Raw genomic sequence first — 25811 nt, forward strand, 5'->3', positions numbered from 1 at the left:
CCATTAAGTCTTCTAACAATATAACCGTAATATATATTACCATTACAAATGTACTTACCTGTTGTTGAGCCATTGCTTTTAGCTTTTCAAATTATATAGAATTTTCTGTAATGGCCCCAGCTATACAATCTATGTTGAATGGTACTCAGCATCAAAGATGAACTCTACAAAGATTTAGTGCCAATCTGTAAAAGCAGTGCTATCTTGGAAAGAATGCGAGCTGCCTTCTAATGAAGCAGTAGAGCCAGTAAAATGATTCCTAAGAACTAAGTTTCTTCTCTGAAATGTTAACAAGGCTCAAGGTCAGATGATATATACTTCCTTGCAATCTTCTGTAACAAGAATATTCTTCACAATAGATCTTCATGACCTTCCTAAGAGTCAGGAAGTGAGAACAAGAGTGACAGAAGACGGACATGGACCATGACCCAGAATCTTCCTGTGAGGGGACTGTGCCTATGTATCAATCGGACGCCTGAGAGCACAACAGTCACATTAACTTTCTTCCTCGGCAATACGTGGCAGTTATGTCTCTGCTCTTCAGCTACAGATGAATGTATGGGAACTATCACATCCAACACATTATAAAAAGGCCCGTCGGGCTGATTGAACTGATACTGGGAAATTTGTTCCAGATATAACCAGGGCCACTAAAATATTAAAATATGACCAGTAACCAACCAATCTGAAATATAATAAAAATAAAACCAGCTATAAATTTGTAGCATGTTTTGGAAAAATGGTGACGTTAAGGAAGGATAATGTACCCTAAGGGTAAAACAAAGTCATCATGGGACCTGAGATTTTGTTCCATTGCTCTATAGTGCTGCTGGAGAGGTGACAGATACAAAATTCTGCCCACTGCATGGCGCTTTTTTCCTATATTGGAGAAGGATCACTCATCAAACCAAACAAAAGCAATTCTAATTACTTTTGTTTTCCAGGTAAATAGAAGGCAGGTACAACAAAGAGAGGGGATATAAGTACTCCAGATAACAATGTGAATCACTAAATTAGCCTTGAGGCTCAGGCCATTTGGATGAACTTGTTAGTGCAAAGTCTGATCGATCACCTCTAGATGACCTCAAGATTAAGCCTTTCAATAAACGCTGCACCAGAACTTGGACTTCCGGGATCGTACTTAGCCTGAGACAGACAAGCCATCACCGCACACAAGGCGACTCTGCCTATTGATCGCGCCACAGGCTGCTCCTATACAGCTTTCACAGAAACCCCTCTTGTATCAGCCCCAATTACCCTCTCTTCGAATTTAGTCACACAGTATAAGCCTTTAGGAAGCAAATGGAAAAGCATTCTAGGTACCCTTATATCTGGTAGAAACAGGGTTCCTGTTTGCAAACAGAAACTTTAAGGAGTCAAAGGTCACAAAAATGAGACTCGATTTGTAAATATAAAGCAAAATTTATACATACCTTACTCAAAGTTTTGCTTTTCTTGAAAAGAGTTTTTCCTGGCTCTTCAGTGAAGAAGATGTGTTTGTTTTTCATATTGATTTGTCTTCTCATGTCCAAGTACTTTGACTTGTACTTCACATCCTTGTGTAGATACCTGACTTGCCGGTGACTGAAATTTGAAATTCCACCATATCTGTGACCAAAGCAAAAGAAGTGGACTCAAACCTTAGGGTCTCGGAATCTGCTTCCTTATATGAAGAGAGAAGAGAACTAACAATTTTCACTATTTTCCTAGTAGCAGCCACTATTTTAATTTCATTTTTTTAAATTAATGGAAATTATGAAATAGAGTGAAAAATGCAGAGGACTTTTTAAGGTCTAGCTTGTATGTTAATTCTCAAGTAAATGTGCAACACCAAAAGTGGGAATATCAACATATCTTACAGATAACAGAAAGGAGAAATTACATTGTAAAATGTAATAAAAAAACAGCAGGAAACTATAACCCCAATGCATGTTGGGGAAATATAATTCTTTCTCACAGTGAGGTGATGCCAAAGCTCTTTTAACACGTACCTGGATATGTTGAAATTGTCTTAAAAGTGGCCACTAGATTCTTAAATCAATATGAACTAACCTAAGAAGCAAACCCCCATTATTAAAATGATATGTGTCTGCTATGAAGCCTTCGTTGACTCTATTAAGCCTCACTAATTGCCTCTCTTACAGACTATTAGGGACCCACAGTGTAATATATAATTTAGCACTTATAAACCAACTATGAACAGTTTGGTTTTAAATGTCAGTTGTTATCGTCTACCTATATTATAAACTTCTTTATAAAAAGTGTGTATTATCCTTCTCTTTTAAGTGAAATTGGGTGCTCTAAAATAGAAGAATAGTTAAATCCCAGGTAACAGAATAAATCTCTATGAGTATATACCAGCAAGAGCTACCTAAGTAATTTCTCAATAAAATTACATGTGGGTAGAAATAAATTCTGCCAGGAATTTAAATGTGGCAGTTATCAGGAAAACCCTTTATATTATTAACTTTTATGAACTCTAGCCTTAAATGACTATATGGCTGAAGTATACAGAAATGATTACAATTTTGTAGAATAAAAACATTGGATTGCTATGAAGTGCAACTGAGTTAATACATGTGAATATATCAAATGTACGGTGATAGCTCTACAATTCTTACTAGCAAGAGAGGTTAGTGCTTTAATTGTAACACCTCAAATGTTATTAAATACATAACCATTATTCGCTATCTGGATACCAGAGAGCTTTAGGATAGCTGAAGTGGTTAAGATTTCAGGAAGACAACGGCATTTATGGAAAATTACTTTTGCCCTGAGCCATGCTTGAATCCTAGAAGGGAACCATCGACATCAAAGTCTGAATCCGGGTTTTCATCGATGTCCAGTTCATGGCTAAACAAATAAACAAAGCAAACAGTGATAAATAAGCCATTATCTCCAGAGCCCACCAGTTCAGGCAAATATTAAAAGGTACACACAGTCAACCCATGCAAACTTTCCCACCACGACAATCAACCGCAGTTCACAAACCCAGGACGACAGGAAGAAGAGTACTTTAACCAGGATTTTCCAAATGAGATAAATTACCTAGCAGTGTTTGGGACACAGTAATGAGCACTCAAATCTTAAACCATGTCACATAGTTATCTCTATTCCTGAACAAATATAAATTTCCCCATTTTCTTTTGGGAAAACACCAGTTAACCTGCAGCCTTAACTAATCTCCTAGGTGATATCTCTAGAGGTTTTCCTTAAAAACAAACAAGGAAACATTTGAGAAATATCAACCCAATCAAGAAAATTACAAAAGAAAAAATACTGTTAAGAAGGTTGTGATATAAGTAACTCAGTAATCCCCATCTTTTGGGGATACCTTCTAGGGATCCCTACTACCTGGGCGGCAGCAACACATGCAAACGATGAGAAGTAACTCTTGCAAATTAAGTTAAGCTCACTGAACATTTATGGAGGACCCACAAGAACGTACAAGGGCCCGAGAACATAAGTACACGCAGAGCCTCTGCCTCTAGGAACTAGTAGGAACCAGAGAGGAGTTAACAGGCAACGTATACCATCTGGAAGGAACACGGCAGAGGCACGCTTTTATGTACTAAGTTACTGAGCCTCTAAAGCTTGCTGACACGTTCTGCAGAGAGAGGTAGTGTGCGACTTGCCTCCTCTTGAGTTTGCTTGGCTTCTGTTCAGGTGGATCTTCGCCACTCTCGTCTCCATCAGTGCCGATGAGGCGTGGTCTGTCTTTGATTGTGTTTGCTTCTGATGACTCTTGTGAATCTAAAGAGGTAGAGATACTGCAGTTGATTTCCGCCCTTGGTTTGACAACTCTTCTGTCATTTGCAAAGGCAATCAAAGTATTCCGGGGCCTCTCCTGCGATGAACTGTATGCTAGACCACATCTATCTATTCCACGCATCTACACGCAGAGTGTGCAGCTCGGTCTACTCAAGTCTAAAAGTTTCCATGACCTAACTACTTAAAAAGTGGACTACAGGGAATTCCCTGGTGGTCTAGTGGTTAAGACTCGGCGCTTTCATGCCTTCACTGCTGTGGTCCGGGTTCGATCCCTGGTCGGGGAATTAAGATCCCGCAAGCATTGAGGTGCGGCAAAAAAAAAAAAAAAAAAAAAAAAAGGTGAACTATAAAACTACTTTTTCCTCACAGCTGTCTAAATCTATACAAATTAATCCACAAAGTTACCTCTGTGATAGCTGTTAGCTATCACATTTTGATGGGATTCTAATCTAAATGACTCTAAAAATGGCATGGTCACATTTGATTAAAAATAACTTCTCTTTATTAAGAAGCAAATACATCTAACTGCCTCTAATATAGCTCTTAAAGTAATAATGGAAGTAAGAGAAAGACAAACACCACCATTTAAAAAGAGTGTCTATAACCTGCGGTGGCTCCGCTGAGCCCCGTGTCTGTTCTGTATTCCTTCGGACTGGAGCCAGGAGGTTGGGTGGGACCGGAAGTGGAGAGGGGCCGACCCTGGAGACAGCGGGAGCTCTACTGTGTGAGGACAGGCTATTTCAGGAGACCCCAGCCGCAAACAGTAGAACACATACGTATGGAGAGATGCAGTGTATGCTTTACGTTTTGGTCTCAAGGAGGATCCAAAACAAACCAAAGCCTAGAATTCTCAAATGGATCCTGATGGTGGTCACACTGGAGCCAACTGCAGAAATGTCTAATTATATACCTACCTAAGGGAGCACGCAACAGGAACAGTCTATACACGCACCTCAGAACACAGGCAACACGAAGGCACAGACTGTGAGGTTCACTATGTTTAACAAAGGAAAAAGGTAGGAAGATAAGGGAGGGTAATCAAAAGGAGGAACGTGAAGCAGTTATTGACCAATCTACATACTCCAAGGTTTCTGGTCAAAGTAAGAACAGGACTTACCAAAAGACTAATATAAAATACTCACATTAAAAAAGGATGAAAAAAAAAAAAAAAAAGGGATGAAAATGACAGCAAAATAGAAAGGAATGAGAACACCATACTGAAGTAAGCTCCATTGTAAGAGGACAGAGAAGCTCATTAGTAACTCTCTAAAGGAAACTGCAGGATGAAGTAAGATCAGTGACCTGAGAGGAGCAAAGCAAATCCACTTGTTAAGTAAAAAGCCAAAACCTTCTGCTTTATATATATGAATGAGGCTGAGAAGAAAGTTGCTGTGAACCCGACTTTTCCAGCACCAAACATCAAGGATGCCAAGACAACAAGTCAGTGGGCTTCAGGCGAAGTTCAGGTTACAAAAATGTCCTCCTCTCCCACTTTTCTGCTGCACCAGTTGACGGTCCCCTTCTCCTCACAGAAGCCTTTTTATCTGCCTACTCTAGCCTCTCCTAGCTCACCTCTCACTGGCTTTCTTTAGTCCCGACCCTGGCACCAGTCTGCTCAACAATTATTTCTTAACCACTCAGGCAGGAGTCAACCAAGTTCCTTATCCTGGATATTTTATGAGAATCCTGAAATCAATCCGTTCAGTTACAAAATAATCTTATGCCCTGTTGAGACTCTCTATAGAGCAAGACTTCACTTGTCCCGAGAGAATTCCAGACACAACCCCCATTCAGATTTGCCTAACGGCAAACGTATGCTCACAGCTACTCTTTAGCACGTCTCCTATAAACTTAGTTGCTCCAGAGAAACTTGGACATTCCAAGCTCACGCTAAAACTAGATTCCTTAATGGATTTCCAAGTTGTAATTCACTGGCCACCAAGGTGCAAGAGGAACGACTGATACTTTTGAGAACCCTATGCAAATATTCTTTTTATTTACATAAAAGGATAATAACTTGTGACGTAAAAGTAAGATGGATTAGATCATTTCACTATTACACCATAAAATGTAGCGGGCATTATTTAACGCTACCATAAAGGATTAGTGAGAGTCATTTTGCTAAACAGACTAATTTTGTTACCCATTACTCAGTAGGATAAATCTTGGCCAGTCTTACCCTGAGCTGGCTGGCTCGTGCTTCTGTTCCCAGACGAGCTGCTTTCCTTGGTTCCTCCGTTACGTGGTTCACTTTGGCCCGAAGCAGGGCATTCTCTTCCGCTGTGAACTTCACTTAAACGCTGCTGTCCATCACAACTCACAGAGGGATCTAACCGGCTCTGTTCTACTTCCTCTGAATTCAGACTTATGTTACTAAGTCCATCAAGAATTTCACTATGATCTTTATCACTTGAACTAGAGCTTTCGCTACCCACTGATGAAGATGGAGAAGAAAGTTCATCTGCTTTCGTGCGATTTTCGTCTTTCTTGTTGTCAACTTCTGTTTTAGACCCACAAGTATCTGTATCACAGCTTTGTGAAGCATCAAAAGTCCAACCCTGAGCTTCCCAATACTGAAACTGTTCCAAATAATACCAGTACAGCTGGCTATAATGCTGCTCCCATTCCTGCTTTGTATGAGGGACGTTCCAGGGTTCTGAGCACAGCGTCTGACCTGCATGCTTTTCTTCCCAGCTTTGCCACAGCAGTTCCCCACCGTGTTCCTTCCAGTACTTCTCCCAGAGCTCTGTAATTTCCAGCTTTGGAGATACTGCATTTTCAGCAGGAAGATTCTCACCTTCAATGTCTTTTTTGGTCCGAAGTTCGCACCTCCTGGTGTTCTCATTCTCAGATGAAGATGGGTCATCTGAAGCCAAAATGTCGTCTTCCTCACGTTCTTGTCTCCAAGATTCTCTCTTAATTTCATCTAAGTACTTCTTCTGATGTTTTTTCTTTTTCTTTTTTATTTTAACTTTGTTTCTAGTATTCATAGATACCTACAAAGGTCAATAACTTGAATATAAATTATACTTCAGAAACTATAAGAAGTAGAATCTAAATCTATTTTGACATTAAATTAAACAAAATACCCTCAACCCCCCAACCTGGGTTTCAGTTACACCAACAAGTGAATCTTACTATCTACGTTTCCAAGAGGAGGAACAATCACACATGGGACATATCACAACTTGCAGTTTTCATTCACTTATAAATATGTACGTACATTTAAAAAGAAGTGAAGTGCCCTAATTCATGAATGCATTAGATTTGGGATAAAAAGATTCCACGTGCTATTTTATGAAGATAGCTAAGAAACAGAAACAAGCAAAGTAAACTAATACTTACCTCAAAATTCTTATGTGCAGACGCCCTACCAAACTGAAGTGGCAGTCCCATGCTTCTCATGAGTTCAGCCTCAGAATCAAGTTCACTTTCATCTGGGTCTACGTCTTTGCTGTCACGTGACTCTGCAGTGCCCTGGGGACGACCGCCTTCTTCCTCTTCTGCAGCTTGCTCTCCTACACGCAGCACTGTTACGTTAGCTTAGTTTTAGAGAAAATTTAGACGCAGGTTTCATCACCCTCATCTTAAAGAAAAGGAACCTGAGACCCAAGGGTATTACATGACTTGCCCGAAGTAAAGGTGTGCCGATGTGAGTTTTCAAGGGGAAGAAAAATAAAAGGAAAAAAAGAGGAACTGATGGGAATATGGACTTGTGAAAAAACAGCCAACTAAGAAGCAGGAGACAAGACCTAGTCCGGCTCTGCCGGCCGCTGTCCACCGGCTGCTCACTCAGCTCCCTCCGCGGGGCACCTCCTCTCGCTGGGCGCTGGGCACAGTACTGAGGACGCACGAGGGAACGCAGCAGGGCGGCCCCGGGGAAAATGTCTACATTTCCACGTTCCCATCTGCAGCACTGCTGCACTCCATCAGTGGATTTAAAATGATGACTCGTGGAGTTATTTTAGGAGCTGTTAATAAGGGAGATGAGAGGTAGGTCTTCAGGCCCTTCACGGGTACTTCAGTCACGACTGGATTTACACCCTGGGACTCTGTGGGGAAGTTCATTTAATGAAAACGTTCTGCTGTTAAAAGTCTGAAATCCACTGAACTGGAAGATCCTTTCAAGCTCTCTGATTCTAGGTCTTAGAGAAAACCTGCTTTATCATAACAAAACAAGTTTTACGTTATCCTAATGTGGTATCTAAAAGTAGATCATACCACTAATTGGCCAAATGCCATCCAAATGCTCTATTTTAAAATGGGAGACAAAACACTTTATATATTAGCATACTCAACTAGGGCTATGCTGCACTCCAGCTACGTGATCTTAGGCAACAGAACAGGGAATCTTCCCACTGCAAAGACGGAGACTGAGAAAAAGAGATCTTAAGTGCACAAATTCTATTAAAAGAAAGAGGGGAAAGAGACACCTATCTAAATAATGAAGGCGATTCCACTTGCCATTCCACTGAATGAACTTGTGAAAGCTCAGCAGACAGCAAAACAGGGAATGTGAATCAGCTCACCTCCGTGCTCCTCTCATGGTGAGCACGTTTTCTTATGTTAGGTGGGACCCTAGGGTCTAGAGAAATCTTATTTGTACAATGTAACACTGAAATGCAACCAAACGTTTCATCCAGCGTATAACTGAAGACGCAGCGATTTGCTCCATCACTGTGAGAGGTGGGGGTTTTCGAGGGTAACGTGACACGCTACTTGTGCTGATTTTAGCCTGCAACTTGGGCCGCAGTTTTCCCCGTGTCCGGAGAAACATAAAAGATCTGTGTGGAAAGGACAAATGGGGCCCGGAGAGGGAAGTCTGACAGAGACCAAGATGGTTTTCAGGTAACTAGGTGAGGCTCAAAGCGCAGAACAAATTCTATTTGCTATTTGGGAAAGTTAATCCAGACTGTGGCCTCTTTACTTCAGCCAAAAGACTGTGGCTGTTCACTTGGAGTTTATCCTGAATGGTTTATGTACAAAACTGCTGAATTATTTAAACAAGGAGGCCGTTAGCGTAGGGTGGCTCTAATGCCTTGGTAGCCTTCCCGAACAAGCCAAAACCTAAGCCAGGGCCAGGGCACTCCGCCCGGAGGAAACGGAGCTCAACTGCCGCACACGAGCAGCCCAGAAAGCTTTCCCAAGTAAGGCAGCTGCGCAAACTACGGCCAGGCAAGTAATTCCCTTGCTTTGCTTCCGCCTCTCCTCCGTACACTACCATGGTTAGTCTTAGCAAAAAAAGGGCTATGTAGCTTCATACTGTATTACCTGCACTGATGCCATCGTCTTTAACGTAGTAGCCTTTTAATCCCAAACTGCACAATTTCCGATCTCTGTGAAGCAAATTAAACAGTCAATATTGAAAAAAATTAAACTATAAATTTAGTGAAAAAACATGCTTAAGGCAGCATAGATTAATAAAAAGGTTAAAAAACAGAAAAGCTATCTGCTAATACATTTTTCTTATCTGTAATATAGAGGTAATAATACATACCTCATAGGGTTCTAATAAGGATTGACTGCACATGTAAAGCATTTGGTATATATCACATGCAAAGCATGCTATAATGATAACTACTAATTTATTAAAATTAAGTGGCAGTTCTGGATATTGGGGAAAGAATCTGATCCTCCTTGTGATATACAAACAGTGAAATATTCTCTAAATTTGCTGTAGAAAGTGAGCATAAACGTGACAAGATTTATCTTACACCTTTATAAACCCACATGCAGACCCTAGTCCATTTGCAAATAGGCCAAATTATCCACTGCCTAGTAGATAAGATATTCATGGTCTGAGCTAAGGTTGTTTTGGGGACTAACATAAAATTAAGTTCTTATTTTATTAAACTGAAACATACATCGAAATAAAACAATTCAGTCTCAATGAGTTTTAAAAAGTGAATAGTTGAACTTTTCTTTACATATCTACTTCTAAATTTTTTCTTTACTAACATAGGAATTTCATAAGCAAAATAAACCTAACAGAACACTTAAAATAAAGGGAAGGGGGGAATTTTGCTATTATCTTCCTACTGGTAAATTAAGCTGTAATAAACTCCATCATAACTGCCATAACAAGGCCATCTGCAAGTAATAGCTAATACCACTTTTCTAATGGGAGCAACAACAAATTCAACAAAACAAAATTCTTGTGTACTTGATATATTTCCTATCCCCCATTTATCTTTTGACACTTTATAAAACGTAACCTAGGTGGTGACTTAGCAGGACAGTGAACGGGGGAGGGGATGAGTGCAGATGTGCTCTGGCAGCATGCCCATGGACCCCCAGCAACTTGGGGCCTGGGGGCGGTGGCAGCCACAGAAGGGCATCGACGGTGTGCCCGCCAGTACCCAAGGGTATGGGGCATGAAGGTGTCAGATGGAGAAGAGGGCCGATATGGTTGCAAGATTGATTACACCGAGCAAATAAGTAAATGCACTGAGGATCACGACAGCCAAGATTCTCCAACACACACATTTGTGTACGTACGTAATATGCGCTTGTAGCCCGCCTAACTGTGTCTGCCCAGGGTGCAGAAGCACTGAACACCCAGCAATGAGCACAGCAAGCACCCAAGTCCTAGTTTCTAAACACTGCTCTCCACTAAAAGGAACCGGGGCACCTGGGAGAAACGGCACTTCCATGCTGGAGCGTAGACTGGAAAATTATATTATTGTGCCAGAAGGTTAGGAAGAGCTCAAAGAATGCCAGGGACCCATCAAAAGGATACAGGGGCCAGTTCAAGGGGCTCCCACCAGCCATCTGAGATGAAAGGAACACCAAAATAAATGATGAGACTAACAATATATCCATTAATAAATTAACAGTCCAGAGTCCATGTTAATAGAAATAAGGGAGTGAACAAACAACGGGGAGAGAAGGGAAAGTGCTCCACAGAGAACGCTAACTAACAAATGTAGGAGTGATGGACACACTGAACCGCTCTTTGGGAACCTCAGGGGTAGCTGGCTCAGACGGGAACCGGGCTACTCTTCGTTGCGGTGTGTGGGCTTCTCATTGCGGTGGCTTCTCTTGTTGCGGAGCACGGGATCTAGGTGTACAGGCTTCAGTAGTTGCGGCACGTGGGCTCAGTAGTTGTGGTTCACGGGCTTAGTTGCTCTACGGCATGTGGGATTTTCCCGGACCAGGGCTCGAAGCCATGTCCCCCGCATTGGCAGGCGGATTCTTAACCACTGTGCCGCCAGGGAAGCCCTGTAATGGTTATTTTTAACAGCCCTATAACACTGTAATTATATGTCCACTTCATATAGATAGTGTATAGAAAATTAAGTGTGTAGATGAGACAGAATTATTACTCCAATTACTGAACTCATAAGACAGTATGTTAATGTAATGTCCTCAGAAAATAAAAATTAGTTACAATATTATGTTCTATTTCCTGCCTTTGAGGGGAGGTGTGAAAATAATCTCTTAATTACTGAGCCGGTATTTGGCACCTATGCTAAAGCTCACTTTCTGTTTTCTGCTACATGGGACTGACCTTTCAGTTTAATAATCTATTTGAAGTTGGCCAACAATCAAATGTACTGTTCTTAGAGTTTGAAAACAGACTTTTTCCCTACCTAGAAAATCAGGGTTATACTCACGAGCCTCTGAGCTTCCAGCACGTCTCCCACTCCCAAGGACTTTTCAATGACTATTGGCGACAATTCTAAGACTGTATCTCAAAGATCTTTTTGTTCTAAAGGGTTATAATTTGAGCATTAACTGATCTAAAGGAAAAGACCAAGCCATTCTTTTCTCTTTACCTATTTTGAACTTAGAAGGTAGTTTAAAAAAGTGAAGTAGAGCTTCCAAGTTTTAAGAAAGGTATGAAATTATCTGTAATGAAAAGAATGCACATTTTAGCTCAAAAAGACTAAATGCAATGTAACTGGTGATTTATATGGCAACTGAATTATTTTTGCTGTTGTTGTTTTTGGTTGCGCGATCTTAGTTCCCCGACCAGGGATTGAACCCAGCGCCGGCAGTGAATGTGCTGAGTCCTAACCACTGGACTGTCAGGGAACTCCCAATTGTGTTTTAAATAAAGTGGCTTTAATTGAAATCCAGTTGCATATTGTTTTCTACAGGTAAGGTATTTTTCTCAACATTTTATAACTTATATTCCCTCCCCTTCTTTGCTTTTTTGCGCAGGAGACTTCATGAAGACGGCACCAAGACTCAAATGGGCTGCAGGCTAAGAACTAAGGATGTGCCTTGGCTGGTATGTATACAAGCTTCGTTCTAGGCCCGCACATTGCTGCTACTAGAGGCATCTTCAGAGATGCAAATCTGAACCTGTCTTCTACAAAGTCCTGCATGTCTAGACCCTGCGTATCTCACCAACCCTGTCTTCTATTTTTCTTTCCCAGTCATTTTGCTTCCCTTTCACAGGCTTTCTTTTGCTCCCTCGAGGCTTTTTACAGAGTTCTGCCTTGCTGGGAATGCTTCTGCCCACTCAAACATATCCCGGTTTATTTCCACTCACCTTTTGGACCACTTTTCAAACGCTACTTTCTCTAAGAAATCTCTGTGATCCATGGCAGAAGGTTGGGTTTTTGCTATAAGAGCACCTGGCACTTCTCTCCCATCTTGTACTTACAACTATAATTAACCAAATAATTACGTACCTACTGTCTTAATATTGATCACCTTTGCTAGAAAGTAAACTCTAAGGATGTAGGGAGGCTGTGCCTGATACCCCAGTGCTAACCAGTACCTACCACCACGGAGCACAGAGAGAATTCGCTGAATGAACACACGCCTGCATGAATACAGAGACGACAGTATGCTGCTTTTTTTTTTTTGGCCGAGCCCTGTGTCTCGTGAGATCTTAGTTCCCTGACCGGGGATCGAACCCCCGACAGTGGAAGCGCGGAGTCCTAACTCCTGGACGGCCAGGGAAGTCCCCAGACGACAACATTTTTTCATTAAATTTAATACAGCGCTTAATTTTTTTTTCCGGATTAATCTGCCGATTACTCCACAAAAACACATGGCGAATAGTGAGAATTCCTTCCAACTTAAATTCTATCTTAATTCTATAATTCTAAATAAACTATATTAAAAGTACCACATAAAATTCACTTCCACAAGTTGGATCTAACAATAAGCCAGTGAGAGGATTAGGGTAGATATACCTGTCTCAGAGATTAAGAAAAAAAAAGGATTAAGTGGTGGAACTCACACACCTAATATATATATATATATTAAAAAAAAAAATCCCTAAAATCCAATTCTTGAGTCAGTGCTTTCCTACCCACTGTCTGCCACGCAGGGCAATTTGTGGCCGAAACAAGTATTTTCCAAAAATAAGCACGGCTCAAAAACTGATGTGATTATAGTTAAATCTTTTCTCCCCGGTAATGAGAAGTTCTATTTGTGTGCATTTGCGCTTTAATAAACCTTAAGGTTTAAAAAAAAAGATGTTAACCAGAAACGTTACTCATCTTCAAACCTCCACCCTGTGCTATCACATCCCAGATCGCTTTCATTTCACTTCCCCGCAGCTTGTGACCGTCCCCTCAGTTGACGAGTGTAAAATGACAAACCCGGGCCACCACGTTCTCTCCTAGCAGCCCGCAGAGCAGACTTACTCCATCACTTCAGGGCCGTGGGCGAGCACGCCGTAAAGCCCGAGGACGGTTCTTCCTTTCTCTCAGGCACCACTGTGCCCGACGGTCGGACACTCTGGCCCCGGTCCCGGGGATCCATCGCCACCCCAACCCCTACAGGTCGGGAAACCGAGAGGCCCGCGTGCGACTTACTCCACAAACGCCCTGGAGCAGAGGCAGAGGATGCACGAGCCCTCCCGCAGGTCTTCAAGGAAGAGACACATCTCCGCCACGAAGCTCCACTTCTCGCAGTACATCGTAGCGCCTCAGAGGAGGCGGCCACGCGGCAGACGGCGCGGGAAGGCCTCCCGGCCGCTGTTCGGCTGCTGGGGACCGAGAGGAGGACTGGAAGCGCGCCCGGCTGCCGGGGAGGAACGGGCCCAGGAGCGTTCCAGCCCGGAGCACGGGAGAAGCCGCAGACGGAAGTGGTTCCGGGGGTGGAGCACAGGAAGGGACGGGGCGACGGGCGGTGTCACACTCAACGCTGCTCGGGCTGCAGCCGGCGCTTGGCTTTTTCCTTCCGGGTCTCTCGGGGAGAACGGCCGTTCGAGTGCCTCCGCTTCCCCGGGTGAGCCACCGAGGAGCTCCCGCCGCTGCTGCGCGGTGAGGGCGAGCCGAGCCCCCTCTGCTTGCCGCCCGAGGTGCGTCGTCCCCGCCTGGGCCTCCCCGCGCTCCTCGGCGCCCTGCCAGCCTCCGGGGCCGGGGCGCCGCGGCCGCGCTTCTCGTCTCGCCGGGGCCGCGCGGAGTCCCCGGCCTCCCGCCGGACTCGGGCTTCGGCTGGGGCCCCAGAGTGGCCGGGAGGGAAGGCCCTACCTGGGTCACAACGAGCCCATTCACCTCGGCCCGCATCTCCCCTCGCGCCCCAAACGCTGCAGTTCGGCGGGCGCGGCCTCCACTTGGGTCGGGGCGAGGTGCCTCCCCCCGTCCCTGCAGGTCCCTGGGCTTCCCGGGGCCGCTCTGGTAGGGAGGCGAGTGGAGCCCACTGTGTGAAGCCGAAGGTGGTCGTGGGGAGGGGGTCGCGTCCACACACGTCAGGCCCGGGGGGAGTCCTGGTCGATGCCCCTTTATACCACCTGTGTGACCCGGGCGGGCCACGGAACCCTCCTGGGCCTCGCTGTGAGCATCTGTAAATAGGGATGATTCGTAGGATCTGCTTCCTCGGACTGCTGGAAGGACCGAAGTGGGTATCAGACATCTCACCTGTGCTGTTAATAGTCCGGGTGGGTCTGTACTCTGGAGGCGCCTGGCACTGTTTCGGTCTCCGGAGTCTGCAGCCTGTGAAACAGGGCTCAGCCCTCCAGCTGCTGATTATATACGAAAGATACATGGGCACAAACCAGGATGTCGAAAACTGGAGCCGCGCTGCTGGATTTGAAAAAAGCAATCAGTGTTTGGTGCGTGGCATTGGTTGAGATCGCCCAGGCAGTTTCCTCCTGAAGCACGTTCAGACTTGAAGGTTGTCGGAGCACTTAGGACTTGGCTTGTGCGATGGATGCCGGAGTTGGTTTGGTATTCCTTTAGAATATGTAAGAGCTAAGATAAAATCCAGACGTTTAGAATGGCCCCTAATATTTTGGCCGCATTTACTGGTGAGTGGAAGTAGAAGGTTAATGTTCAAATGAAATGTTTATTCCCGCATCCTTACTGCTGCCTTACTCATGTTAGTGACTCAAAAAGATAAGACTGCTGCACAGTTACACCAGTACGGTCGTGTTAACATTTGGGGGGATGAGGATAGTTAAAATAAGGGTGGAACAATAATTATGAGACAGAGTGGAAGATTTTAGCTAGGACATTCTAGGATTGAAAAAACAACAACAAAAAAAACCACCTTGAAAGGTAATTCATCTCAGAAGCTAGAGTTCGAAGCTTGAAATCCAAAAGATATTGCTTTAGAGATAAAATGGTTGAGTTTGCCAGATATCATAACTGAAATATTAAACTTCAGTTTTATTGATGGTTTGAAGTAGAGTGTACTCACTAAAACTGAGTACAAAAGCCCTGTTGAACCATTATTAAATCTGCAAAAAGGAAAAGGGAAAATTAATTTGGGTTTCAGTGAGTATTTCTTGTAGTTGGCATTTTCAGCACATCCTCAATGTGGCTCATATACTAAAAGTAAGAAATGAATCTGCTGCCATCCATGGTGCTAAAAGTACCAGTAATGGTTAAAAAAAAAAAAAAGGAATAGATTTATTTCCTTAAGTTTTTGTAGAAAACAAAACAAAAAAATCCTGTTTTATTAGTTTTTGAAATATTCTGATTTTAAACATCTATAAAGTTAATTATTGTAAATGTTCCTTGCCATCAATGTCAACATGCTGATATTTCAGCTTGTCAACTTTTTCTTACAAGTTATGTGAATTCCAGATGGCAAAATATGTGATGCATAGGACTGTTTCACTGGAGATTTCTTGGGGGGAGGGGTTAGGAAATAACCTAGAATTTTGGTAACTAAAATATTATATCTCCCCCAAAACATCTTTTAACAATTACAGTTTTTATTGGATTAAAATAAAGTGGTAGGGAGTCACGTACAGCCTATGGTAAATTGGAGGGGAAGAAGAGCCAGGCAGAAGTAGAGGGAAGATAGAAATTGCAACCTTAATATTTTCAGCCTTTCTGTTAGAGAGAGAGAGAGAGAGAGAGAGAGAGACTTGAAGTATAATGAAAATCAGGATGTAGGAGAACTGGGTTTTAATTTTGGCTCTTGGTTTTTCACTGAATTAATTTAGTAACTGGGTAAGTCAACTTGGCTTTCTACTGTTAACTTTTCTGCAAAATTAAGAGGTTGTATTCATTGAGTTCTAAGGCCATTTTCCCATTTTATCATAAGTAAGTATTTTATCAATTCAAAAGCTTGTTATTTAAATTCCTTTGATAGTTCTCTAGTGACAAACTTTAGGACACTGTCTTGGTCCACATTTTTGTCAAAAATTTGGATGAACAGAGTTTACATCCATCTGTATTTAGTTAGCCAGCATTGGTTAGGTGCCTAGTATGTGCTAGGCATATTATTCTAAGTGCTTTTACATATGTTTTCTCATATAACGATCTATTTAGTGACATATCCCCTGTGTTTAGAATAGTGCCGAGTGCAAACTACATACTTGTTTGATAAATATTTATTGAGTAAATTAATTAAAAACCGAGTGATGTAAGTCTTTTTGGGGGCATCCTCTTTCTTATACACTGTATTCTATCCCCTCTGGCCTAGGCCTCAACAATAATCTCTCTTGCACATCCAGTTCTCGTTCTCCCATCGATACATCATCATTGGTATTAAAAACTTCTGTATTTTTGTTCATCGTAAGACATCAAACTTGATCCACATTCCCTTCTGGATACCCACCTGTTTTTCTGTTCCTTTTTGCAACAGTAATCCTCTGAAGAATTGTCCGTATTTGCTATTTCCAATTTATTCCCTCCCATTCTTTCTTGAACTTTCTCCACCTGACTTTTATCCCCACTGTATCAAAACCATTCTTATCAGGGCTTGTCAGTGCCTCTGTGTTGGAAAATCCAAGGATCAATGATCTTTATCTTACTAGACCTCCCAGCGTCAGTCATATGAAACAGCTGAGGACTCCTTCTTTCCTGAAACACTTTCTTACTTTGTCATCCAAGATGCCACGCCTGGAAGGAGAATGCTGGTTCCTCATTGGCTTCCCAGCTTCTAAAGTGTTGAATGCCCCAAGGCTCAGTCTTGGAAACTTTTATTTTATATTCACTCCCTAAAGGGACCTTCTTTAGTTTTACGGTTTTCAATACTGGTCTGTATGTCACCGAATCCCAGGTATATTTCTTTAGCCCTGACCTTCCTGCTAAACTCTGCTTGTGTCCAGCTGCCTACTGAACATCTCCACTTGGATGTCCAGTAGAACCTTAACGTGTTCAGACCTGAATTCCTGATGGCCAGGAATTCCTGTGGTGTCTAAACCTGTTCTTCTGGCAACTCCATCCTCTCACAAGCAAGCTGACGATGATGATGATGGTGATAGTAACACTTGTTTAGTGCCTTTATGGTGGAAGGCACTCTTCTGAGCTTTTTTCACGACAGTCTCATTAGGTAGGTACTGTTGATATTCTCATCTTATAGATGGAGAAACTGATGTTACGTAACTTGTCTGGGTCACACAGTAAGTGGCAGAGCCTCCCAGGATACAAACCCATGTTGCCTGGACACCGTGAGGCCATATCGGACTTCCCCTCTCGCTCACATTCTGCATGCATTCACCAGCATATCCTGTTGGCTTTATCCTCAAAATATATCCAGAAGCTGATCATGTCTTACAGCCCTCACTCTGGCACACATGTCCCAGCCACTTTCATCACTCATCTCAGTGACTGCAATAACTTCCTGTTTGCTCCCTGTGCAATGTATTCTCCACACAGCAGTCATTTAGAACCCACCCTTCTGGTGCCTTTTCCATCTCACTTAGGTGAAAGCTGGCCCACAAAGTTCTGCAGTGCTCCCCACTTCTGACTGCCCCCCCCCCCGCCCCATCCCTCTTCCTCAGCCTGACTGCTTTGCTGACCACCCCAAGTGCACATCCTTTGTACTCACTGTTCTTTCAGCTGGAATTCTCTTCCAAATGCCCACACGGTTTGCTTCCTCACGTCCTCAGGTCTTGGCTCAAACATCCTTTTAGAGAAGCCTTCCGAGACCACGCTGTATAACGTAGCTGCCCTCTCCTCCTTACCCCCTTGCCTGCGGGATGTCGTCTCCATGGCACCTCCATCATCTAATGTAGTATATCTAAGTTCTACTGTTATCCCAGTTTTATCGATCTTAGCAAACCCAGGCCCAGGCGGGTTACTCTACCTGCTCTGCTCGATATTGGGTAAGCAGAGTCAGTCACAGGGTGTGACCTGAGTGGTGAAAGGTTACGGAACCAGGTCCGAGGGGTGGATGAAAGGATTAATAAGGATTCTGACTAGAAAAGAGGATTCTGTAGCTTTGTGATGGCTGTCCTACAACTTGAGAGGTTGTCTAGTGGAAGAGGTTCAATGGTACAGAGCTAGGTCCATGGGGAAGATTCCAATGAAGTAAGTGTAAGGAAGATCTTTTTAGCATTTCGATGAACAGTTTTGATGGTGGAAAGGGCACCTTTTGAGTTTTCTGTTCTGCAAGGTTTTAAATCAAATTCAGGGTTGATCATTTTTGGAGCAGATCCTTGCGTGCAGCACTTGGACGCTGTTAGCAGACAGCTGGATCTTGCGAGGGGTCCGCATAGCCTCTGTCCCTGGGAGTCTGCCTTTGCACTGTCCCTCTCTCCTCCACTGTGTGTGCTAAGTGTGTGTAATAAATCAGAACATAACTATGCACAAGAGGTATAGTTCTTTTACCAATTTGGGTGGGGTGAGGTACTAAAGAAGGTTTTAAAATCACAAGATTTTACAATCCTATTAAAAATTGGAAATGAAACTAGATTTTTTTTTTAAGTCTTTTTGATGTGGACCATTTTTAAAGTCTTTATTGAATTTGTAACAATATTGCTTCTGTTTTATGTTTTGGTGTTTTGGCTGCAAGGCACGTGGGATCTTAGCTCCCTGACCAGGGATCGAACCTGCACTCCCTGCTTTGGAAGGCGAAGTTTTAACCACTGGACCACAGGGAAGTCCTGAGGCTAGATTATTGGGACAATTGTATTAAGCAGTAAGGGTCAGATCACGAAAATGATTGGTTTTCAGGCCTGGGAAAAGCTTCTTTTAACATATTTGAGAAGCTATCATAAATTTTTTTTTTTTTGACAAATGATCTGGCATCATTTTCTTTGACTCTTTTTTTTTAAATTAATTAATTAATTAATTAATTTTTGCTGTGTTGGGTCTTCGTTTCTGTGCGAGGCCTTTCTCTAGTTGCGGCAAGCGGGGGCCACTCTTCATTGCGGTGCGCGGGCCTCTCACTATCGCGGCCTCTCTTGTTGCGGAGCACAGGCTCCAGACGCGCAGGCTCAGTAGTTGTGGCTCACGGGCCTAGTTGCTCCGCGGCATGTGGGATCTTCCCAGACCAGGGCGCGAACCCGTGTCCCTTGCATTAGCAGGCAGATTCTCAACCACTGCGCCACCAGGGAAGCCCCCAATTGTAAATTTTAATGTATTAATATTTGAAAGCTCTTTCTGCTGAGATGTAATTCATCATAATATTCACCATTTAAAAATGTGCAACTCAGTGTTTTCTAGTATATTCACAAAGTCGTACAACCATCACTACCATCCAGTTCCAGAACATTTTCATTATCCCCCAAAGACACCTCTGTTTCCATTGGGAGTCACTTCTCATTGTCCCCTCCCCCAGCCTCTGACAGCCACTAACCTTTCTGTCTGTGTGGATTAGCCTGTGCTGGGTATTTCATGTAAATGGAATCATACAAGGTGTAGCCTTCAGTATCTGACTTTTTTTTACTTAGTATAATGTTTTCAGGGTTCAAGCATATCATAGTATGAACTAGTACTTCATTTCTTTTTGTGCCTGAATAATATTCTGTTTTCTGGGTATAGCATATTTTTATCCATCAGTGGATGGACATTTGGGTTGTCCATTTTTTGGCTATTATGAATAACGCTGCTATCAACACTTGTATGCAGATATTTGTGTGAATATATGTTTTCCGTTCTCTTGGGTGTATACCTAGGGCTAGAATTACTGGGTCAGATGGTAACTATGTTTAGCTTTTTGAGGACTGCCAAACTGATGTCCATGGTGACTGCACCATTTTATATTCCCACCAGCAATGTATGAAGGTTCTAATTTCTCCATATTATCAACAACACTTGTTATTTTCCTTTTTTTTTTTTTTTTGAATATAGCCATCCTAGTGAGGAAAGCTCTCATTTTAAAAAGTAGTAAGTTTTGCCATGTTGCACTCTAAATGATCAAACACTGGTAAATTTTAGCCGTTTGCCTCTTTAGATGGATTGATTAAAATGTGATGTAAATAAAACACAGGTTGTGGGCTTAATGTGTGCTGCTGTGTCCACCTTCTGTTACCATAACAGGCCCAGATTTCTCACAGATAAATGCTATTGGTTACAAGGAAACTGGACTAAATCCTCTAACCCTGGAAGAACAAGTCAATTCTGTGCCCTGCTAATATGCCAATTATTAGCAAGATAATCTTGGCTTCAAGACAACATGTAATTGCTCTTGTATATCTGTCTCTCCCTCTCCCTCCATCCCTTTCTTTCATTTTTTCATTTCCTGCCTCATCCTCAAAGGACTTGAGATGATTTTCATTAAGTTTATATGGTATGGAATAATGATAAAATATCTCTAAGGGTAGAATCAGAAGCAGAGAAAATAGGAATGGAAGAAGGAAATCTTATGTAGGAGAACATGATCATGAGGGCTAATATAATTGCATCATCGAATATCATGTTTGACCATCAGCTTATTATCTGGCAATTACTAAAAAGAGACAGAGTCTGTTACACATCTTAACTTCATACTTTTTCTCTGAAGAAGCAAAGTTTCTATAGCTGTGAATTTAAAAAATGTCTTAGGTGGGGCTTTATAGTGTGGAACTAAAACAGAGTATACAGGTGTCCTCACTAAAAGCATTGGTAGTGTGAGTATAATTTTTAATTGTGATACACTAGTATAGGGCTGTAAGCATAATTGTCACACATTGGTGAATGTGTCTTGCCATTTATTTTATGGAAACTCTATCTCTGGGTATTAATGATTATCTTTTTTTAAATCGTATTTTTCTTCCTTTTATATACTGTGTTTTTCAGAATACAGACATTGAAGCTTGGGACAAGATATTTATCTAGTTTCTGGTAAGTTAAGTGAATGGTTTAGAGAATGACATAGAATAATTGTATGCTGTATTTTTTCAATCATTTAAGATACAAGAGAAATTTTAGTGACTATAAGATAAAAATGACACTGACAAATTTGTATTATTGTATAATGTCAGAGGAACAGAGAGCTTTTCTATAAACTTGCTTGTAAAAGGTAATATCTAAAAATGTATGTCATCATTTCCTAAGAATTGGGTTACTTTTATTGAATCAGATATTGATGTTTTCTTCTATGAAGAATAGTTATCTCAACATAACTTAGTTTAAGATACAAACGTTCAGTATGATCCACTTAAGATATAAGTCACATTATTAAGATCAATCTGAAATTTCATTCATCAGCTTTATTTTCCTCTTGTAATTGTAGCTTGTGAGTTATTTCAGAAGCTAAACCCAACACGCTTCACAAATGAAACCCATTTTCACATTTAAATCTGCAACAAAGTTAACTGTTAACAATCTACTCATTTTTGGTACTAAGAAAGGACTACACAGTACTCATGTAGGCTAAAACATTTAACATTTCAGCTGTGAAGAGAATAACTTTGGATTATTTTTCCCTTTTAGTGGCTAAATTAAAGACCTGCCATGACGTCAAAGAAAGAGACTGAATTTGTCATTTTCACCTAAAGAAAAATGATAGACAAAAACCAAACCTGTGGTACGGGACAGGATTCCATGCCCTACATGACTTGTCTGATCCACGTACTTGAAGAATGGTTTGGTGTGGAGCAATTGGAGGACTACTGGAATTTTGCAAACTATCTCTTGTGGGTTTTTACACCACTCATACTTTTAATACTTCCTTACTTTACTATCTTTCTTCTCTACCTTACTATTATTTTCTTACACATTTATAAGAAGAAGAATGTATTAAAAGAAGCTTACTCTCATAATTTATGGGACGGTGCCAGGAAGACGGTGGCAACGCTGTGGGATGGACACGCGGCCGTCTGGCACGGTAAGCGAGATTACTTTGAGTTCTGGGCTCCTGTTTGTGTGGGTGGCGCTGAAACCGTGTTATCCTTCCATTTTGTTGATTGAGGAAATACTGAAAAATATAATGGAAGGGATAGTTACTATTTCCTGTTACCTGTTTGCATGCATTGTGCATATATATGTCTTTCTTAAAATGATTTTTTCTGAGCACACCAGTTTCCATTAAACAAAGAACCACGCAATAATGTAGACTATTAATATAAGCTCAAATAAAAAATTAATAGTTAAGAATCTAAGAGAGTAAGAGATGAATTAAAACAGTATAGAAAGCTGTTTTGAAAATGCTTTATTTTGCATTTACTTCCATTTTGTTCAAAATAAGTTTGACTTTCCCAGTGTAGAGATTTTTTAAAAATGAAATATTAAATAATATTAAATAGTAATAATATTAAATTAGATATAATATATGTACCAAAATTTACCCGTTTTCCATTTGCTGTGTGACTTATTCAGCTGACGTGTTGTCATTTAATCCTACATATGCCTGCAAATCTTTTTTGAGCGCTTGACTGTGCCATACAGTCAAATGCTTAACGTGCATCAGTTCTTATAACGCTGTAGAGAGAGTCCATGTGTTATCTCCATTTTACAGTTTTCCCATAAGGAAACTGAAGAACGGCGAGGTTGTTATGTGCCCGAGGCACGCCAGGGCACCAGGGAGAAGGGCCAGGACGCAGCCCCCGATTCCTGGTTCCAGGCCTGTGCTCCTCTGATCTGTGCTGTGCCGCAGGCTTGTCCCCGGTTGGGCTCCGGGTCAGAGTAGTGGTCGTCAGCAGCTTTGCAAGCAGGAACCACATGCCGTCGATGTGTTGGATTCTTAGTATTTACCCATTAGTACGCATGCCCCTGCCAGTCCGTACAGCTCTCACACCTGCTCGTGGTTGTTCACCTGAGGGGGGGGTGCTGTTTCAGCATTCCGTGACCAGAGACCGTGTCTGTGTGGACTGCTCTTGTTCATTGTCTTTAAAGCAGTGAGACAGAAATTCAGTGGCCTCGTTTACAGTACTCGGGAAACTATGTCCCCCTCCCACTTATAACCCCCTATACTTCAGGGTAATAGATATTGTAGGGAATTTGAATTTTTTTCTGTTTCAGGAGACATGATTTAATGTGGATAAATTCAAGTGTTAAACTTATTTTGTAGGAGCATATATAATTTTGAGGTATTTATTATTTATTTCTCTGAGGTATTTAAAAATATGCACCTATGGCTCAGAGGAAGTAAAATATAGAGTTCTTACCATGTTTTAATGTTTTATTTATAATAACTTAACATATTTTATTAAGATAAGTGATGCTTTTTAAAAAGATTTTCTTCACTCTCTTCTTTAGTGACATACACAAAAGGCGTTTGTGTGCATATTTGGATTTTGTATTGATGTCAAATCAGTTTTAATTTATGCTTTGTAAAGGATCTTCAGAGGAATTTTTTAACTAATAAAAATGTTCATTTTAGAAAATGTGGCGAGTAAAAATAAAGAAGAAAATAATAGTCACCTAAAATTTACCATGCAGTTGAATTCTGTGTGTTCATTGTTTTTTATTTGTGTGGCAGACTAGTATTTTCATGTCGCTAAGCCTCCTTACATGACTTATAAGGAACCTATGGACTCTGTAAATCCTGTAACTAATTTAGTTACCTATTGAACTGTTGTTTGTTTATAACTGGTTACTATAAGTATCTTTGTATAAGAATCTATCCAGTGTTTCCTGTTTTGAAGTTAAATTTTACCCTCTACCGTATATTATGTAAGTGCTCTATCATTTTTCAAAAAAATCTGATTCTACTACATCAAGAAACATGAATTTGGTATTTCTTAAATACCTGCATTTCTAGGTAGTCTGTCAATGAAGCCCCTACCCTCAAGTTGCTTACAGCCTTTAAACTATAAAAATTTTGACTTTTTTACTTCACATTTTACTATTATTTTTTAAAGAAATGGACATATTTTATTCACTAAAAGGGTCCTATAAATTAAACCATATGTAGTAGAGTTTCTTATGGGAAAATTAAATTGGGGTTTCAAGAGAACATTCCCGCTGTCCTTCAGTTGGGTAAGAGTTTCCTTCCCCCTCCTCTGTCTTTCCCCCAGGGAAGGACTCCTGGGTCCAACTCCTGAGTTCAAACCAGGCTCTGCCAGTCACCGCTGGGGGACCTTGGACAGGTTACCTGATTTCTTCTCCCCTCCCTTCTCCCTCTTCCTCCTCCTCCCTTCCTTTTGCAACAATTATGATTTTTTAAACTTCATTTTAAAAAAATTTAGAATTACAGAAAAGTTGCAAAAATAGTGCAGAGTTCCTATTTTTCACTCAGCTTCCCCTAATGTTAACATCTTACATAACCATTTGTAGTTATCAGATTAACAGTGGTATAACACTATCAACCAAACTACAGATCTTATTCACATCTTACCACCTTCCCTGCCAGTGTCCTTTTACCAGGATCCCATCCTGCATTTAGTTGTCACGTCTCCTCCAATCTCTGACGGTTTTTTAGTCTTTTATGACCTTCAGACTTCTGAAGAGTACTGCTCAGTGATTTTGTAGACTGTCTCTTAATTTAGATCTGATGTTTTCCATAAATTGATTGAAGTTGTGCATTTTGATAAGAATCCCTCTGATGGTGGGTCCTTCTCAGCACATTGTATCCGAGGTTCATGATGTTGACGTGTTTTATTATTGGCGATGGTGACTTTGATCACGTGGTTAAGGAGGTGTCTGTTAGGTTTCTCCACCACAAAGTTGCTATTTTTTACTTTGTAATTGATAAATGTCTTGGGAGAACTCCTTTAAGACTATGTAAATAACCCTTCTCTTCAAACAAGATACTTAACTTTTCTGGACTTCATTTTCCTCTTCTGTAAAATGGGTTGTTGTAAGGATTCACTGGGCCTTGATGTAAAGTACTTAGAATAATTTTTATTACATAATAAAAGTTCAACAAATGTTAGCTATCATCATTACAGAGCATCTTTCTCCAATAATTTGGAAAGCACTAAAATATATCACTTGGCTCTTGGTCACTATTAAGTTCAACTTCACACACCTACTATGTTCAAGGTTCCTAGTATTTTCAAGGTATATTTTTAGGCTATCAAAGTTTTGATTCTTATTGCTAGCAAGAAATGCATTTTGCCACCCAGTATATACATTACAGGTATATACTGTTTCATCAAAAGTGTATATACTCTCTTCATGCGATCTGCTCTATTTTCTATTCTACTCTCTCTTACTTAAAAAGAAAAATGCTGACTATAACTGACTAAAGTGATTGCATAACTCAATGAGTGATGGCAACCAGCATTTGAAAATCACAGGTGCAGGTTAGCACGGGCGCACCTCTAGTAGGAGGTGTGGTGTGGGGAAGGGCACAGGTCGTGGAGTCAGACGCATGTGGGCTTGCGTCCTGGCCGTACCACTGTGTGACCTCGAGTAAGTTACATGGGCTTTTCTTACTTGGGTGTCCTCATCAGTGCAGGGATTCTGTGAGGAGCAAATGAGACAGTTATTATGGATTCAGTACAGTGCCTGGCAGGTGAATGCTCAATAAATGTTCATTCTTGTTTCTGTGGGACAAAAGTGAAAGCACTATTCATGGAGAAAGTA

The 25811-nt window shown here is 41.4% G+C and overlaps 2 protein-coding genes across 9 annotated transcripts in view; one reads left to right on the forward strand and one right to left on the reverse strand.

Annotated features, from left to right (window-relative positions):
- Positions 1–13800, reverse strand: part of TGS1 (trimethylguanosine synthase 1) — a 37958-nt gene extending 24158 nt beyond the window's left edge. The window contains exons 1-7 of the mRNA XM_082364116.1: positions 13551–13800; positions 9043–9107; positions 7117–7289; positions 5951–6767; positions 3636–3753; positions 2767–2853; positions 1434–1608 (exon numbers count right to left, since the gene is read on the reverse strand). Coding sequence (XP_082220242.1) covers positions 1434–1608; positions 2767–2853; positions 3636–3753; positions 5951–6767; positions 7117–7289; positions 9043–9107; positions 13551–13654 — 1539 coding nt within the window. The 5' untranslated portion in view covers positions 13655–13800. The remainder of the gene's footprint in view (positions 1–1433; positions 1609–2766; positions 2854–3635; positions 3754–5950; positions 6768–7116; positions 7290–9042; positions 9108–13550) is intronic.
- Positions 13801–13884: 84 nt separating this feature from the next.
- Positions 13885–25811, forward strand: part of TMEM68 (transmembrane protein 68) — a 34060-nt gene continuing 22133 nt past the window's right edge. For 2 of the 8 annotated variants that reach the window (XM_082364109.1, XM_082364115.1), the window contains exons 1-3: positions 13898–14038; positions 21138–21182; positions 21774–22167. In XM_082364109.1, the coding sequence (XP_082220235.1) occupies positions 21843–22167 (325 nt within the window). In that variant the 5' untranslated portion in view covers positions 13898–14038; positions 21138–21182; positions 21774–21842. Of the gene's footprint in view, positions 14039–14066; positions 14987–20399; positions 20538–21137; positions 21183–21773; positions 22168–25811 lie in introns of those variants that run through there. The other 6 variants (XM_082364110.1, XM_082364111.1, XM_082364113.1 and 3 more) reach the window with 6 other exon arrangements.

This window comes from Balaenoptera borealis (genome assembly GCF_965194805.1).
Source record: "Balaenoptera borealis genome assembly, chromosome: 17".
Classification (NCBI taxonomy): Eukaryota; Metazoa; Chordata; class Mammalia; order Artiodactyla; family Balaenopteridae; genus Balaenoptera; species Balaenoptera borealis.